We start from the raw sequence: 19,687 nt of genomic DNA, 5'->3' as shown, positions 1-19,687 counted from the left end.
AAAAACAAAGGCAAGTGCTTACTCATCCACCCCAAAAGCCTTAGAGGAGAAGGCACCAAGGCATAGCCCACAAATTTACTCAGCAGTCAAGAGGTAATTTTACAATGCTACAGGATTAGCCTGGGGCCAGTTTCTTTGGACAGTAGCCTCTTGAGTTAATTTCCTATCCTTTAGATGAAGTGTTCCTGGAACATTAACTGGAGTGCTGCAATGGGCCTCAGTTTATGTAACGTGAGGCATTTGGGACAGGAGTAAACTGGAACTAAAGTCAGTGTCCTGGTATCTGGAATACAAGCCAATGATGCTTGCAGTTTGAACAAGTATTTGAATGCATTCAGCTGGCAAGTTTCTAAGGTCAAACAGACTTGGACTAGGCACTGGGAGTTCCTAGCACTCAATCAACTGTAATCCAGTATACCTTTATGCCTTCAGAGGAGAAGGAGAAAGCAGAGAAAAGTAGCAGGATTTCAGGGCTTCAGGGTTATGGAACACACCCCATTGCCTGGATAAGTGTAACTGGAGAGGTTCAATACCTTCCAGAAAAATGCAGCCAGCTTGATTTGCACCACATGCACGAAATTCATTCTCTCCACCACCAATGCCATGCACCATTCTAACATGGAAAAATATCACTGTTCCTTGTGTCACTGAGTCAAAATCCCGGAACTTCATAACAGCATCGTGGGTCTATCTATACCAATAAACTGCAGTCACTTAATGTGACTGCTCATTACTGTTTTTCCTTGAACAACCGAAATAGGCAATAAATGCTGGTCTGGACAAAGATCCACATCTCAAATGAATAGAAAATTGAGGGACAGATGTAGAGAAATAATCTGGAATAAGGGAGCATTTAGTTCAATTTGAAGACAAGACATTTAGGACACTTTTTTTAAAAAAACACAAAGGATAGTAAAAATCTGGAAACCTCCTCCACATAATCTTCTATGTTACTGACAAGATAAATATTGAACAGAAATCTGTTCAAGGCAAATTCTCCAGCTTTTTTCCAAGTAGTGCCATGAAATCTTTTACATCCATCCTTATGGCCAGATGTCTAACGTTTCATCTGCACAACGTAGCACTCTGCAGCACACCCTCTGTATTGGCAAGTAACTGTCTTAATCACGAGCTCGAGTCTCCAGGACAAATCAACAGCCATGTCACAACATTCAATCACTGACACGTAGCCAACATCTTAATTCAAAGTTTGCAGTGTCTTTTATAGATCCCACAGCAATATTCTTCAGTATTGAATTCTCTTCATCATGTAGCTAATGTCTTTTGCTCAAACATAACAGTGAGACTCAGATTCATTCGTCATTTACCTCAACATTGTGGAAAAAATATTTAAGATCATACTTGATGTCTGAAACATTGATATTCAATCAATAATGAGTTTAAAATGTTGTATGAAAGCTGGAAGTATTGACAAAGCATGAATCACTGCGTCTCAACTGTCTTGGGGTGAATAGATGGGAAGAGACAGCAAGAAAGGAAGAATGACTTGCATTTACAGTGTTTAGCATGATATCTGAGAGCCTGAGTGCAACCCTTGTTGTAATCAACACAAGGTAAAATCAAGTAAGAGGGGTTGATTAATGGGCTGATACTATACACTGCATAGATACTATGATACTATATCACTCTCCCATACCTTCAGAACATGGAAGGTGCATAACTTAGGACGATATAGTCATTTGCCACAGGGAATTGAAGTATGGATAATAACATTTTTCTATTTAAATCAGAATTGCAAATAGTAATAAGCACATAGTCATTACTCAAATAACTTCTTCAGTGTTATTTTGTCAAATGGTAAGATGAAAAGAGTCTGAAATGTTCTAGTGTTTTATTTCCTTGTTTACTAAAAGATGGTTGATTTTTAAGCAAATGTACATGCGATGTGAATTTATCTGAATTGCAAGTCAAGTGCTTTTTAGTAAAATGAGTAAATGTGGCTAAAACTGATTCACTGGAAACATATTGGTGGTTATTTCTATTGGATAATACTAGTCTGGGAATATGTGGTCAATAGGAAGGAGCCTTGGTTTAGGTATTTTGATCAATTTGCACTACTGAGGTAGGGACACTACCACTAAGCCAACAAGGACCCTGAGCCTTTGGTCATCTTTGACATGTGATGGTAGAAAAGAAGCCAGAAACAGACTGACAACATGGCTCAAGGGGTTCCTGGAAGTGTGTGGAACTGAAGTTAAGCTGCATCTTTAATACATACTGTCCAATTATTTTGATCAGCTGCCAAAGCAACATGATCAGTTCAAGAGTCACTTTTCAAGCAAATACCTCTGCAAACCTCTGGAAATAGGTAGCACAGCAGCAGACACCAAGGTTCGAATCCAGCCTCAGGCAATTGTATACAGTTTGCACATGCTCTCTACGAATGTCCTGCAGGCGCTCCAGTTTCCTCCCACAGACCAAAGTGTGAAGGTTAGGTGGATTGGTCCTGATAAATTGCCCCGTAATGTGCAGGGATATGCAGAATAGGTGGGTTTGCCATTGGAATACAGGCATAAAGGTATTGGGTAGTCAGTGAGGCTGGGCAGGATGTTCTTTGGACGGACAGTGTGGACTCAGTGGGGTGAATGGCCTACTTCCACACTTAGGGATTCAATGGTTCTAACTGTTTTACTAAATGAAGGGATTTTTCAGACAGGGAACCAAAGTATTTCTGATTTCAGGGTTAGGGGAGCCAGTTATTGAGTGGAAATCTGGAGTCTACTCATTTATTCCTCTGAGGCCATTCCCCAAGTTAACAAATATACACACAGCCACATTATTGTCATGCTGTGATGTCATTTGTTTAAGTGCGGCACCATTATACTCTGGGGTGAAACCAGCAAAGTTGGAAAAACAATTTATTTCTGCAACATAATTAGGTTTCCTAGATGAAGAACGCAAAGCCTTTGCAACCAGCCAGCAAATCATAGAACCCCTACAGCGTAGAACAGGCCATTTGGCCCAACAAGTCCACACTGACCCTCCGAAGAGTAACCAAACCAGATCCATTCCCCTGCCCCTTAGTCTTCATTTATCTCTGACTAATGCACCTAAACCTACACATCTCTGAAAACAATGAGCAATTCAGCACAGCCATTTCACCCAATCTGCACATCTTTGTATTTAGATTGTGGGAGGAAACCCACACAACACAGGAAAAAGGTGCAAACTCCACAGACAGTTGCCCGAGGCTGGAATTGAACCTGGGTCCCTTACACTGTGAAGCAGCAGTGCTAACAACCACTGAGTCACTGTACCACCAAATAACATTTGCTTTGGTTTGGTTTTGGATCAAGATCTCAGAAACCCAAAAGCCCCCAGCACCAACCAGCTCCAAAATTCAAAAGTTAATAAAGTTTACAGGTCTTCAAAGGTAACGGCCGCGATAAAGGCTTGAGAGTTTTAGATCTGGTCTTCAGCATGTTTTGATCTCAAGGCCAGAAGCAGGGTATATTGTAAGTTTCCATAGATATTTGAAAAAAAATTACTTTATTTATATCTTTTGAGGATATGAGCCCACAAACTCCCCTGGAATTTAATTGCACAATTTGCCACAGTAGGACTTCAACCTCCACATTAATGCACTACCACAACTACCAGGCTGACCCATGCCCTCATGGCAACGAAGCTCAACCTCCAGCAAGCATTGTGAAACAAGTAATACAGCATCATCAAACTGAAAACAATTGCATCTTTGAGAACATAAACTCATCCATTTGCAAAGTTCAGTGCATTTGATCTATCAAAGATATTCTGAGTGTAGGTGGAGGGTAGAGCAGTGAGTAACAGCATTTCCTAATGCACTGTTGCTATCTTTCTCTGCACCATGTCAAAACAAGACAGGACCATATCAAGATCCTGCAGAACATTTCCAGCTGTCACCTTTCTTTGTTGTTTTAGTTGTCATTCTCTAAAGTACAAATCAAATTTAATCCAAAGCAAAAAAACTCTTTTCACCTTTCTGGAGACTACTTTCCAGAATTTCAGAAGTAACCCATCTAACGAGGTTAACAAAACCAATCATTGCAACTGAGATAATAACATCAAAAGCTGGACCTTATCACAAGCTGCACACGCACACAAAGTCATTAATGGAAAGAACAGCTCCAAACCAGCACTAGATGTGTCTAGCCTTGAGCAGTTCTTGAAGAATGCACCTGAGCTAGAAGGCAGTATGGTAACATTTTCTCCAGTGCATCCCACCCAACTCAAAGCAACACAGGGAAACTAAGTGAACTGAACTTTTTATTATTCCACATCAATAATAAAACAAAATACCATACTCACATTTCTGTTCCAGTTCCCTCATTTCTTCAGGTGGGATTTTCAGTTTGTCGACGTGCTCCTGCAATACACTGGCCCATTTCTGCAAAGAATCCATGATAGTCCAAGGCCTGGCCATGTCTGCCACAAAGACTGCTAATGTGTTGTTTAAGTTGTCTGCAGAAACTGCAAACTTAAGAAGGCCTTTGTGATACAGCTCACCATCTAGAATCCATACATTACATCGTGTGTGATCTGTGGAGAGAAACACAGTTAGGATTACCCATACAGATTAAAACACAGGAGCTGGTCAGCCTGGAAAGCTCAACCTTTAGACTGTAGACAAAATGCATTATTATTACAAACAAATTGAGCAATGTTTGGGAGAAGATTTGTAGCTCGGGTGCTCGTTGTTGTGGTTCTGTTCGCCGAGCTGGGAGTTTTTGTTGCAAACGTTTCGTCCCCTTTCTAGGTGACATCCTCAGTGCTTGGGAGTCTCCTCTTCACAGGTGGCTCTCAAGCACTGAGGATGTCACCTAGAAAGGGGACGAAACATTTTGCAACAAAAACTCCCAGCTCGGCGAACAGAATCACAACAAATTGAGCAATAGCACAATATTTTGTCACATATTCAATACATTGGTGAATCAGATTATGGAACTAAATCACTGTTACTGGATCAAAATTTGACAATTCTATTCCTAACAGCACTGCCACTGTCCAAACACTACATGGTCTGCAGTGCTTCAAGATGCAGCTCACCACAATCTCCTCTAAGGCAATTAAGGATACACAATAAACACTGATCTAGCCAGTGACACCCACACCAAGGAATAATAAAGGATTTTACAACAATTCAGTTGCTACCTGGTCATCATTATTACCCCCAGCTGTCATGGTAGGATTTGAGCTGATAGCTCAAGACGAGACACCTCTGGCCTGCTTGTTAAGTTAAACATCACTCCACCATTCCCAACACACAACAGCGAAACAAACTTTGCGTACACTCTAGTATTCCATCCTATTCCTTATTCAACTGTAAATCCTACACAAATATTTTACATACCTTTGAGATGATTAGAAGGGGAGTAATAGTGAATATATTTCCTTTCTTGAAAAAGTCCAGAACATTTAAAATTAGAGACCTTAAAATTAGAGCCAGGTATTGAGGAGTGATGTCAGGATGCTTATATTCGTTCAAGAAATGTGGAAGAAGGGAACGCTCTATCCAAACATCTGCTGAAACTGGGGGGGGGGGGGGGGGTCAATTAAACCATTCAAATATGAGAAATTTTGCTTTTTGTTAGACAAGGCATCAGGATGAGTTAAAATTAAAATATCAGCCAAGATCTAATCTAATAATGCAAGAGGCTAAGTATCAACCAAAATCTCCATGCACATTTTTAAACATTGACGAATAAATAATAACATGTACATGCACTCTCAGTATTAGCAATAATTTATTAGCTTGAATTAAGTTTCTTTTTAAACACAAAGGATTAAGGTGAAATGCGGCAAGGGCAGTAAAGTGCAGGTAAGGTTAAAGATCAGCCATATTAGCAGGACCATATGATCTAATCCTGTCACTGCGTATGTTTTTTAACACTGGTTCCCACCTTGTCAGGGTGTCACTGGCTTGTTTGCAGGACTACCGGGGAATTAATTCCTGAAGATGCTGAGAAAAGATGCAACTGTGGAGGAAAACAGTGGGTAACAAGGGTGGCAACATATGTGCCCTATAAAAGGCTTTGTTATAGGGATTTTCCTCAATTCTCTGAGGGTTAACAGCAATACTAACTGTATTTGCAGATGAAATACAGCTGAATTTTCTGAGGGGAAAGTATACAACCAGGACATCACCTGCTCATATTCCAACCATTGACGTGAAGACAATAGCCTGAGGGGTAGGAGGGAACCACCACATCCAGGGAGGTGAGACATGCTGCGTACGGGTGTTACCAAAGTCTTAACGCTTGAATTCTCTTGTTAGTGATCAGAATTGCTAACTGCAACAAATTCAAGCTTTAAGCACTGGAATCAAGCATCTCAAAATGAATTCTCACCATTATGTACACTTCTTTTAAAAAAAAGCAGAATACAGATTTCATCCTTAGTCAGCAATAAGGCTGATCTTGGGTCTGCGTTGGATCAACACCATAAAACCACATTCAATGGCATAGCTAGATTCTGTTCCAATCTGGAACGTTTACAAGTTGACAGATGCATACTTGCAAATGCCAGAGGGACTAAGATGGCCACTCCCTACTTTAGCCTGGGCAGACTGCATCAATTTGCTATTCCATTTTAAAAGATATTATAACTGCGTCAGGTAACCATTTTACACTAATGGAAATGACTCAGTGTGAACTATGGACGAACATACTCACTCTCAACATAAATCCATATGCAGCCATCAAACGCTGTTCACAAGACAGATCTGATCTCGAATCTGGGACGTTCATGATGAATTGGTTCATTACTAACTGGCTGATTTTAAATCCCTGATTTTTTATTTTTATTGCTCCACCATGGGCAGCATAGTCTTTAGCAGCTGAAGCTAAGCTCTAGAATGGCCTCCGTAAAGTGCTCTCCTCCTCCTCCACTTCAACTTCCTTTTCATGGTCCTTAAAAAGCCGACTGCTTTAAAGCAGCTTTGGACAAACTTTCCTTCATGCCTCGTGAGATTCAGTGTTGAAATTTGGTTTGATGATGCCCCTGTGAAACTTATGGCATTCAGCACAAACAGGGGAGATTCTGGTAATGTCACTTTAATCAAGATGAGAAATCTGAGTGACGGCACACCTAGGTATCATCAACAAAAAAATACAAAACATGCTGTTGAGTAAACCGTTCCAATAAAAATACCGCTTGACACAATGACGACAGTGGAGAGGGAAACCATTAAATCTGTGAGGCTTCATTTCATTCCCTATATCTGTTTTGACCTCACCAAAAAAAAGCAAAGAATCCTACCATTTGGCAACCCAAATCTGATTGGTATTGAAATGAATTGCAGAGCTTTATCAGCACAGAAACAGGCTATTCAGTACAAGTGGATGCAAGACAAAACAATATTTCAAAATCTACCAGCAACTTTCAAAAGGGAAATTTGAACACAACATACTAACATGATTGTGCTCTCCTACATTAAGCTTCAAGTGATGAAGTTCATCAATCATTCAAGTACTGAGTCATCATTGCAGTTTGTACATAAGTTGCAAAAGGAATGCTCTCCTACCAACAATTCCAGAAAGAAACAGAAACATTTGAAGAGGTTTATGAATTGCCTTAAGCCTTTTCATACTGCCACGTTCTACAGCCTGTTTGAGGGTTAACAGCCAGACATGAAGGAATGCCTGAGCTTCCTATTATCCACCAACTCGCTGACATGATTTCTATCCCATGCATTCCATTACACAAGTGTGGGAAGAGTAATTCGATATATTGCAGTGGCTGGTTTAGAATAGATACAGACGCCACACGAAAACATGGAATTCAAGTCGGATAAACAGACAAACAACTCGCATGTCCTGAAATCATAAGCTTATAAAAAGAGAAACAAAGATTTCTTCCACAGCTCCTACCCCAAAAGAAGCTATTAGCATAACTTATGTCTTCACTAACCTTTCACAAGCCAATTCCAAATACAGTTTGGAATACTGGTCAGTCCAGGAACATATCACACTTTCAAAAGAATTTTTTGACTCAATATCACTCGTAGATTTCACTTTTACCAGTGTGCTCCTGCGTTCTCTTGTCTGTAGTCATGGTCCAATTTAAAATTGTGCTTTCTTGACCCTCAGATTTCCAATTTTCAAAATCTGTCCAGTGATCCTTCTCTATCCCTTCGAAGGGAGAATGTATCCTTGACGCCTCTCTGATCAGAGTTTAACACTAGACATTTACAATGACTGCTTTCTAAAATACTTTTTTCACATAAAAGTGACTGCAGATGGTGGAAAGTTAGGTAGACCTTAATCCTTGAAGGCAGAGTAGATAAAACTAGTGTATTATTATGTAGCACCTGAATCAGACATACTAAAAAGATACAGCTCCCGAAATAAACTACCTGACGCAGCTGGATTTACAGTACGTACATTGCACCGACACTTTGCAGCTGTTGGGTTAGATAGTTTGTTTTGAATGGGGAGAGGTGATTGTCAGTCCTGATTCTGACACCTTATTGCATTTTGTAATTTCATACTAATGAAATTGTATATTTACATATCTGCCCAGAATGCGATGGTTCCGATCAACAGCATGCAAAACAATTGCTGCTGTCAACTCCAACTCTACAACTGCTCCCATTCTGGCATCTTACACTTTCACAACTTCCTTTGCCTGCGATCGGTGGCTGTGGTTTCAGCTGTCCAAGTCCTCAGTTCTGGAACTGAAAACTTTTCACTGGGGCCAGTTCAGTGACTAGCACTGCTGCTTCAATGTCAGGGACCCAGGTTTGATGCCAGCCTTGGGTGTCTGTGTGGAGTCTGCACATTCTCCCACTGTCTGCGTGGATTTTACTGGGTTTCCTCCCACAGCCCAAAAAAATGTGGTTAGGCGGATTGGCCTTGCCAAATTGCCTTGTAGTGTCATGGACATAGAGGCTAGGTACCATGGTAAGTACAAGGTTACAGGTTAGGATGCAGGCTGTATTTGGGTGGGATGCTCTTCACAAGTTCATTGCAGACTTGATGAGCTGAATGGCCTCCTTCCGCACTGTAAGAATTCTGATTCGTCTCTCCTCCTAAGTCACCCCCCTAAGGCTGCATCTTTTGACCACACTTTGGTTCACTGATGGGAGTTGCCAGATTAATCTTTTAAACAACCCAGAGCACATTACACATTCAATTTGATGCCCGGGTTCAATCAACAGTTTCTATCAGAATGCTGGGGGCAACCATCAACCAGAAACAAACAATCTAGCCACACAAATAATTCAGCATGTCACAGGCCAGGAATCCTGAACCAAGTTACTCACCTCTTGAATCCCCAAAGCACATCTGCCATTCACAAAGCACAAGAGTGTGATAAAATAATGCCCATTTTCTCGAATGAGTGTAACTCCAACAACACTTGAGAAGCTCAACACCATCCATGACAAAGCAACCAGCTTATTTGGCACCATATTCACAAGCATTCACTCCCTCCAACAGGAACATTCAGTAGCAGTAGCGTACTACCTACAAGATGCACTGCAGAAATTCACCAAAGTTTCTTCCATGTGCTTTTCAAACCCACAACTGCTACAAGAACAAACGCAGCAAATACATCGGAACATCTCTGCTGCAAGTTTCTCTCCAACTATTCACAACTGTGACTTGGGAACATAGCACTATTCCTTCACTATCACAGGGTCAAATTCCTGGAACTGCCTAATAGCATGTTGGTTTATCTACACCAAAATAGACTACAGTGGTTTAAGGTGGTAGATCACCAAATACTCAAGGATAAGTAGGAATGGGTAATAAATGCTGGCAAAGGAAGCAAGGAACAAAGGAAAAGTTTATACATTCACAGTTACCTAGATAAGAATGATCGAAAACAAAATAAAAAGCCACAGCAGTAAGGTATGGTTCTAGGAAATAGAAAAGGACAACAAAAGCTCAAAGGAGATCAGAGTGCAGAAATGATCACCATTGGCAAGATGCATTAAAAACTTCCAACATTCACATTTTTGAAATGATTCGCATTAGCAGGATGAATGACACTGCAGTGTATGCGATTTGCCTCAGACTCAATTAAAGAAAAGGACATCACCAAGGATGTTGCAATGTATTTTCATAGCAAAGATTCATAAATCCCATATGACATGCAGAAAGGAGTCACAGAAGAAATTAATTAGAAGGAAAAATATTGTAGAAATTTCACTCTGACTGTAAAGATTGGAGAAATATTTCTGAGGCATCGAGATAGTGAAAAGCAAACTTCACCCAAAATATTAAAACAAACTGGAGTGGCATAGTAGATAATGGTAAGTTTAGGATTGATGTTAGAATATAATTCTTCACAGAGTAGCTGAATCACTAACTAAACTTTCAGATAGAATGAAGAAAGAAAAACCCTGGAACTTAATAAAATTTAATTGTTACAATAAGGAAAGATATTCACAAATGAGTAAATTATGATTGCCCTCTCCATTTATAAAAAAAGCTTTTGATAACAAACCAAAAACAGAATTTCACTTTGAGCCATTGGAACCAGCAGCTGTAGTTCCCCAGATACTAATTTGAGCTTCTTTCGAAGGCAACTAGCTCTCCTTTGTCTTAAATTGTTCATCCAATTTTATTTTCTATAGCCTGGAACCCTCCTGGAGTCTGGCTTCCCTGTACCACATGTTCCATTCTGTGCTGGATTGAGACCTGCCTGACCACTGTTGATTACTCCAACCCTCAAAGTGCAAGGGATGTTGAAGTGCCATTCAGCATCCAGCCAGCACCATGCAGCTGACATCAAAGGCTGCTCAAGCTGGTTGAACCAAAACAGCTCATCAGAAGCTGCAAGATCATTGCAATACATAAGCATGAGGGAGCACTACAACTATATCACCACATGTAAGAGAAAACATGCCATTCTACAAATAAAATATAATACAACTTTACCAGGAGATAGCTTAATCCCCTACTTTATAAGATTCCTAAATAGCACTTAAGTAACAAATGAATTCAACATGATAACATAATCTACGGATGCTTTGTAGTCCGTAGACTTTTCATTCGTGTTAATTAAGCAGACCCGCAAATTTACATTTGTACAGCAAAGTATCTTTAACTGTATTTTTTCACTTTACATATTATTTTAATGATAGCTTCTGTGTTATTTATCATTTCTTGTTTTATTTGCATTCTCATCACAATTCAACACCTACTACCATGACAATTTTTCACTAAACCAATTATCATCCAGATATGTAAGCTTTGTGACCAAAGGAGACAGGTGAATGTTGGATTAAGTCACTTTTCATGACCACATTCAATATTACAAAGAGAATTAAAATATTCTATTCTCCTGTTTCCAAACTCTCAACACTAACAGATTGATAGTGCCACACAGCAGGAATTCTATTGTTAAATTAGGTTCCCTCATGATGGACAGGATTAAACTCCCAAAGACATAAACACTAAGCGAAATGGCTCAAAGCATTTCCAGCATGTGCTATGTGGATCAGAAGGGAGTATGTAGTCTGTGTCTTCAATCCTTCATTGTTGCATCTTAACGTACATCTGTCAGCATTACATGAATTATTGCTCAACTAGAATCTATTTTTCATTAGACAAACTTCAAGAGCAACATCTTTCAGAAAGCTATTTTTGGGAGCACAAGAAACAATTCAATACCTACACGTTTGAGAGAATTAAGTTTAAGCAACTTACAGAACAATGACTATTTCCTAAGAGTGCTTGCAGGCTGTGGCAAGAACGTCAGATTTTTCTTTCATCCACATCTAAATTTATTCATAGTTTGTAGCTGACACTTTGACCTGTAGCTTTCAGGTTATGTCCAGATGCTATCCTTCAAAAGGATAAGATCTTACATGCCTGATCTGATTAATAAAGATCACACATCATGATTGATATACAAGCATAAAAGTTTCAATTTCCTGGACAACACTTGCCTCAAAAATAATATCAAAAAATTCCAATTAATCAATCCATTGCTAGACGCCAACCAACTCTTGTCAGGGTGTCAAAGTGTATTGCTGGGTGAAGGAAACAAGACAGTTGTAATGGCGCAGCTTTGGTCTTCCCAATGTATAGTTGCTGAAAATTCCTGCTCAACCAGTATTGGACATCAGACAAGAATTCAGACAATTTAGCCCGTGGAGAGGTGGAGAAGGATAACTGTGACTTGGAGCTGTGCATTGTCAGCGCATACACAAACCCGAACATGTTTTTGGATGCTGTTGCCAAAGTGTGGCTTGCAGTAAGAAAAAAGATGACATAAAAGCAAGATGCTTAAAGGACACCTGTTACGACATGGGGTAAACCCTTCTGCTAATTTAAACCCGACACACAGAAGCTCACCTCGCGCAGTAATCTGTTACATTTTGAGGCAAAGAACTATCCCAGATTTCGTTATTTAAAGAATAAATTTGTTACATTTTTAGTTTAAGTCCAAAAGAGAACATTAGCCAACTATTTACAATTCCTTTCTTTTAAATCCATCATTTACCTCCCACTCTATAATACTGGCCCAATTAAAAAAATAACCCAATTAAGATTTACAAAAAAAAATTATGTTTCAAAACGACCTTCCTCCCGTGGACCCTCAGTCTTCCGCTGCACAATGTTACTTATGGACAAGTACCTTTTAAAGAGCTATTTGGCGAGCAGTCTGTACTTGTTGGTACTTGGCAGCTTTCCCTCTCACTATTCAAAATATCTGATTTTATATCCCAAAACATTGGATCATTTCATTGGGTTTGATATCATCAAAACAATAAGTTCACATTCGATTGGATTTTGGTATCTGGGGCATAATTTAAACTGATGGGCCAAATTTGAATTTGTTTTTGTTCCATGGCAACACAATGCCAGGTATTTGTTTCAACTAAGTATTACATTTTTACTTTGTCCAGTACTGTGCGCTTTTGGTCAGTCCTTGCTAGCTTCCTTTCTCTTAAAAGGTACAGTACACACCTACACCTTCATAACACACCAGGCTAAGAGTCCAACAGCTTAAAAGCAACCTTTAATATACAAACTCTCTGGAGTCAGTAAAAGTAGTTTTTCAGACAACAGCGATCAGAGAATTGTAATGAAACTAGCATTCAGTAAATGTTCAGATCAAACCCCCTCTCGCCCTTAGTTTAAACTCCAATTCTTAAATAATAATGTCTTTAAGAAATTGCATCTATTGGTAACCATATTAGTAAACCATCCCAAAGTACTTCAAAGGAACAATCATCAAACCTACATTCAGGCAAATAAAGGAGGACAATCCAAACAGGAGGCCAAAGGTTTTAGGAGGGAGGTTTAAAAGATTACTTCTTTTCCAGGAAGACAGAGGGGCAGAAAATCTGAGTTGGGGCAGCACAGGGACAATTCCAGTGCTCCAAGTGTCAGCATCTGAAGGCACAGTTGCCAATCGTGAACCTATAAGAAGCGGAGACATATAAGAGGCTAAAACTGAAGGGAGCATGGGATGGTTGGAAGGCAAAATGTCTGCAAGAGATGAAAGTGATAGGGTCAAAGTCATAGAAGTCTGCTCCGAGTCCTCAAAAGAACCATCCACCTTGTTCCTTGTCTCAGCCAGTAAATTCATCCTTTTTAAGCATTCAGTCAATTTCACTTTGAAAGTTATCACTGAATCTGCATGCACCACCCCTTCCATGTACAGCATTCCAGCTCATAACTCGCCACATGAAAACCTTTCCTCATGTTGCTTCTGGTGCTTTTGCCAACTGTATCGCCTGGTTACTGACCCTGTCACTGAAAACAGCTGTGCCACACTTACTCCTTCAAAACTCAAGATTTGTTACATTGCACTCAAATCTCCACTCAAGTTTCCAGAGTCTTTGTATGCAGTCCAGTAGCAGTTAATCAATCTCCAGTGCACACTCTAAGGCCGGAGGTTCTTGTGAAAAACGCAAGGCCCAGAACCGGATACCAGACTCCAGCTGAGGCTGGGGTAGATTCCTTTCTAAAATGTTCAGCCAGTTTTCTTGATCCATAATTCTCAACTAAAGCGAATATCTTTAAAGAGCCTTTCATTTCATCCTGTCACTTCAAAAAAAAACTGTCCATGTATACACTCAGGAAATGAATTCTTAAGTACAGGCTGACAGGTAATGACAGGTCACTGTACACTGCACCAAATAGTACTATTTACTGCAATTTTAAAAAGAATGCAGGAACAGAGATACCTACAGATGGAATTACCCAAGTCTTTGAAGTAAGCAAGATAAGCTGAATATGGACATTAAACTTTAAATTAATATGACTAACTAGGAATGAGTTTCATCCTAAGATCTGAAGGCATTTCAAAGGTAGGATCAGAAATAGATGGACACCGAGTCAAAGGAAGAGGCATTAAGAGGTGTATCCATAAACATGGGAAAAATTAATTTTAAGGAAGAGCATAGAAGGTGGGAAGGAGTGAAGAGGCAGATGGGTGTAAGCAGTGATGGTGTGGGGTTGAAGGCAACGGGTCAAGGGGTTTATGGTGCTGCAAGTCAGATTGGCAGGGCTTGTGCCTTGAAGTGATCTAGGCAAAAGAAAATCTTACATTAGGATGCTGAGAGGTCAGGAGCCAATGAACATGAATGAGGGCTCACCTATGTGAGCAGGACAGGATGTAGGACCAGAGTTTCAGATGAGCTGAACTTTAGAGCATGCACTGACTGAGAAGTCCTCAGAACAGTACAGGAATAGTTGAATCTGCAGGTGACTAAAGAATGGTTGAAGTTTTCAGCAGAAGCCTTGAAACAGGCACTTAAGTGCACGATGTTGTGTAAATCAATATAGGCTGCCTTTGTTGCAGAGGGGATATGGAGTCCAAAGCTCAGTATTATTGGCCAGAATGAAACAACCTTTCACATTCAGCTCAGCCACTCAGACAGCGAAAACCTCAATCTCACTCAAAAACCAGAACACTTAAAGCAGCATTTTATCAGTAATACACATTCAAGCTAAATTATATACGGAAGTCCTGCACTCGTTATCTATTGATTATATTCTAACTTGATTCTTACTGTGGGTGTCCATAGGTCAATTCCCAAACTCAATTATGTCCCAGTTTATCTCCTGGCTCTTTAGCATGGATATCATTTAAGCAGTCATGAATGAATTAAAAATGTACTGAAATAAAATACTGCAAAGAACTTTAGATGGCACCTATAAACAAATCTCTAGTACACAATTCCACAATAACTGCACCATAGGGGCATGGAACACACGGCCTGCAACAGTAGTAGACTCACCAACTTTAAGAGCATTTAAATGGTCATTGGACAGGCATGTGGACGAGAATGGAACAGTGTAGGTTAGACGGGTTTCAAATTAGTTCTACAGGTCGGCACAACATCGAGGGCCGAAGGGCCTGTCCTGCGGTGTAATGTTCTATGCTCTATCTCTCATAACCAGGTTGTGGGAATAACTGGTGAAGCCAACTAGATTGTCTGAACAAAATGAATAACAAAAGGCCTAGAACAGTTTACCAATCAGCATTACTTTGAGGCAACATCACAGCGATCTTACTTTCACAAATTATACATTTTATAACAATTTTGAATTTCTTCCCCACCGAGGGAATGATTCTTATTGCTGTCTAGTTCCACAATCAGCAAGTTTCCAGATTTTCAGGATGCAATTGAGTTAGATATGATCTCATGAACAAACCCAAACCTGCCCTCATTACAGCCAAATACAAACAACTTTCCATTAACCAACAAGAATATTCTTTAATGGGAGCACTCGAACTGTTAAAACCATCTCAGTAGGAATCAAATCTTTCATTTTTTTCATCTTGATAGACTTGTGTAACAATGCGTGGTGAACAACTCAGAGACCCAGAACATTTATAAAAAACAATTCATCATCCAGCGCTCTGTCACACAATTCAATATTATTAATCTGAGCAGTAACACAATCTTAAGTTTTCACAACAAATGGTACTGAAAAAATGCTCTCACTTGATAAGTTAGCCAAAAACAGAATTCCACGTAAAACAGTAAAAAAAAAAGGGAAAATAACAAAGCTCTCATAACACAAAGTGCAGATATCATTCTGGACTTCACATTGGTTTGTACCCATTTCAGATACATTCCAAACGTAACCATCTGCAATGAAAAACATCAACTAGCACACACCACTTTCTTTGCCACTTCAAAACAAAAGTTTATGTGACAGTTCAAAACAAATTTAATTGGTTGGTTGATCACTGCTTCAGTTATAGTCAAATCACACATTTTTTAACTCTACCTCCGAAACACACAAACTTCAGGGATAACCATTTTCAAAATACTCCACGAGGCTTAGCAAGTGCATCTCAACAGTTTACATCTCAGGAACGCCTGGGTTTACTCAGAATCCCTACAGTATAGAAGTAGGCCATTAGGACCATCACGTCCAGACCAACCGTCTGAAGACCACCCCACCAAGATTCACCCCCTATTCCATTCCCGTAACCAGGCATTTCCCATGGCTAATTCACCTAACCTACACATTCCTAGCTTTATGGACAATTTAGCACAGCCAACCCACCTAACATGCATTGACTGTGGTGCTGGAAAAGCACAGCAGGAGAATCAATGTTTCAGCCATAAGCCCTTCAACAGGAGTCTTGCCTGAAACATCGATTCTCCTGCTCCTCGGATGCTGCCTGACCTGCTGTGGAAGGACACTGCAGCACCAATGGAAATCCATGCAGACACAGGTAGAATGTGCAAATTCCGCACAGTTACCAGATGGTGGAACCAAACCCAAATCCCTGCCGCTGTAAGGCAACAACAGCCACCATGCCATCCTAAGGTCCTCCTACAGGTCAGTTTGATTTTTGCCACTTGAAGACTATTTGTTGCGCCACAGAAGGTGGGCAGGGGGGGAGATAGGATTGATGCAAAGTAAGAGAAACCATTTTGATTATAGTTTCCCCAATAATGACTTGCATAAAAAAAACTAAACACCTTTCAACCACCAGATCAGCCCATATTTCAGCATTTAAACTCAATTCACTGGGTGAAAATAAAAAGGTAAATAACAATAAAATTAACATGTGGTAGAATGACATCACACACCAGATCAAATTCTGCTGTGATGTGCTTCTAACCCAATCCCTCATACAACACTGCAGCACTTGACACACAGACATACAATCATCATGTTGTTTTTAACAGATGACTCACTGACCATCTCTGTCTTCATCGTGTATATTTAGGTACAAATACTCCAATCCCCTCCCTTTCTTGTAGTGCTCTGCACCCTGGAGTTTGGCCATAAGTGTTGTCTTGCCTGAGCCATCTTCACCTACAGAGAGAGTTAGCATTCATTAGCAGTCACTGAAAGGCAAAAGGTGCATTACAGAAATAAACAAACTGCAGGAACAGCAAAGACAGCAGGCTGATACAAACAGCCCTGCCCAATACACAAGGCACAGTGTTTCAATAAAATCATATTGGATTCTGCCTCTCTCTCCATTGAAGCGGCTAGATCTCAGTTTTTACAGCATTCATTTCTAATTACAGAAGGCAGTGATTACATATTTCAAAAAAGTCTGCTTTAATTACACATACAGCACAGAAATTATGCTTTTAAAGAAAAGCTAGTTTAAGAGACACCAACTCATTGTGTAACATCATTTGTTCCTCATTGCAAACATTTGCATTCATCATTCCAGAAATGGAGACAACTGCTTGATATTGTGACAGCACAAAATACCTTCAGCCCCATGAAGCAGAAGTTTTGATGTTTAGCACATTGCAATTATTTCACATTATTCCATTTGACACAGACTTACCTAATACAAGGATATTTTTCCCAGTGGGTAATTTGGATCGAGAGCGGGTGGATACTTCACTCAGGATGGATGTCCTGCAGACATAGAAGAGACATCAGGTGAAAATAGACTCTTTGTAAATCAACGTGGTTAAAGATGCGATGACACAAATCTGGAGCAGATGGGACTTGAACCTGGACTCCTTACTTAGAGGTTGGGGCATTACCACTGCACCACAACAGCCCTTTAGGAAGGGGGGGGGGGGGGAATAGCTCATTTAATTCAGGTCACCAGCAACCCCAGTTTCATTAACTCTTTTCCTGGGCCCTACATTCTATACCTCGCTGCTTCGAGAATGCCTACTCATTTGACTAAGCTTTTGGGACATCAATGAACACGGCTCAGGGTTAGGTTTGCTTTCTGATGTCCCTGTGGAGGGTTTTCCCTTCAGTGGGTGGGGAAGAGGAGGGGAAAGACAGAGTACATGGCGTTGGATAAATAAAGGTGGCTTGTTGTTATGAACCAAGACTGAGACTTTGGGGGGTTTGGGGGAGGGGGTGTGCAGACATGAGAATCAAAACCTGCCCGCCCGCGGCCTGTGTCTCCGGGGAGATGGACTGAGAGGAAGCGGGAGGGAGGAGGGCCCGCCCGCCTAGCCGGCCCGGGCGGGTGAGGGAGGGAGGGAGGAAACCCGCCCAGTGCCCTCCTGGACAGGGCAAGGATACAGAGAGAAACCGCCCCACCTCAGCACGGTCTCCCCCTCCCCGCCACCTACCACAGGTTGTGGCCCTCATCCTCTTCAGCTGCCTCTTGCCCCTCGGCCGCTCCGCCCAGAACCTTCCTCTCCCCCACAGGCGCCATCTTGGCCACTGAGCCACGGCCGAGGACCCGGATCAATGACGTCAGGCGCCCGGCAGGACCCCGCCCCCGGAGGAAGGAGGAGACCGTGGCTGCCGCCTGAGGGAAAAACAACCGGGCACCACATGAAGTCAGAGCTCCATTCTAATTCATTCCCGAAACCCGAACACACGGGTTAATATTTATTTTTGTTTTGCTGTTAACAGTTCAGGCGCTGGTGGGGTTCAGCCACAAACAAGAGCGTGTGTGTGTGTGTGTAAAGTCAGGTGTTTTACGGTAATGTGAGGTGACTGACACATCTCTCCGGCTGCTCCTGACGGCGTCTTTATGATCATTTATTGTTCAACGACTCGCCTTGCGCGGCCACGACGCCAGGGTCACGTGGTGAGGTCCGTCGTGACGTCACACGTCGCGCGACGTCATCCCCATGACTAGCGCAGAACACGTCATCTCTGGTGACGTTTTGGAGATGACGTCATCTCTCGTGGGGGGCATGTCATGCCTAGAGTGGAACACGTGACAGGGTCTGGCGTGGAGGCGGGAAAATGTAACAGTGTCACACCATTCAAGGCTACTGGCCATGTGCAGGAAAATAGGACCACTGTAGGTAATAGTGACAGCATTACTGACAGGATGGGCTGAAGAGCCTCTTCTACACTGTATGATTCTGTGATTTCCCCTGTACCACTGCACACCATTTCTGTCAAAATAATTGTCCAGTGATCTTTTGAGTGCTCAAGGGTCTTTTATTCCTCCAACAGGATCTTTGGTTCTGTTTAGAATCCGGTCTGAACTCATCCGATTCCCAACACCAGCTATGTCAACTGTGGGTCCACTATGTAACACGAAAGAATTTACATTGCAGAAGGAGATCTTTCAGCCTATCCTGGCTACGCCAGCTCATTGAAGGGCACCATTAACCAGTGTCTATCTTTTGCTTTTAACCTAACCTTTGCGTGCTATTTCTACTCAAATGGCCATCCAGTGCACCACTTGCTGAACCTGCCTCCACCATATTTCCAGGCACTGCATTCCACATCCTAACTACTCAGTGTGAAAAAGTATTTCCTTGCCTCAGCCTAACATTTTTAGATTCTTTTAAAATATTCCCTTG

General features: G+C 41.1%; 1 protein-coding gene across 1 annotated transcript in view; it reads right to left on the bottom strand.

Annotated features, from left to right (window-relative positions):
• dync1li2 (dynein, cytoplasmic 1, light intermediate chain 2) overlaps nucleotides 1–18,592 on the bottom strand; it is a 74,003-nt gene extending 55,411 nt beyond the window's left edge. Inside the window, exons 1-4 of the mRNA XM_060837927.1 lie at nucleotides 18,491–18,592; nucleotides 17,737–17,810; nucleotides 17,130–17,246; nucleotides 4,309–4,539 (exon numbers count right to left, since the gene is read on the bottom strand). Coding sequence (XP_060693910.1) covers nucleotides 4,309–4,539; nucleotides 17,130–17,246; nucleotides 17,737–17,810; nucleotides 18,491–18,576 — 508 coding nt within the window. The 5' untranslated portion in view covers nucleotides 18,577–18,592. The remainder of the gene's footprint in view (nucleotides 1–4,308; nucleotides 4,540–17,129; nucleotides 17,247–17,736; nucleotides 17,811–18,490) is intronic.
• Nucleotides 18,593–19,687: the final 1,095 nt, after the last annotated feature.

Source organism: Hemiscyllium ocellatum, chromosome 17 (assembly GCF_020745735.1).
Source record: "Hemiscyllium ocellatum isolate sHemOce1 chromosome 17, sHemOce1.pat.X.cur, whole genome shotgun sequence".
Taxonomy (NCBI): Eukaryota; Metazoa; Chordata; class Chondrichthyes; order Orectolobiformes; family Hemiscylliidae; genus Hemiscyllium; species Hemiscyllium ocellatum.
The sequence above is the reverse complement of the archived record's forward strand: the minus strand, read 5'-3'. Positions and strand labels throughout refer to the sequence as shown.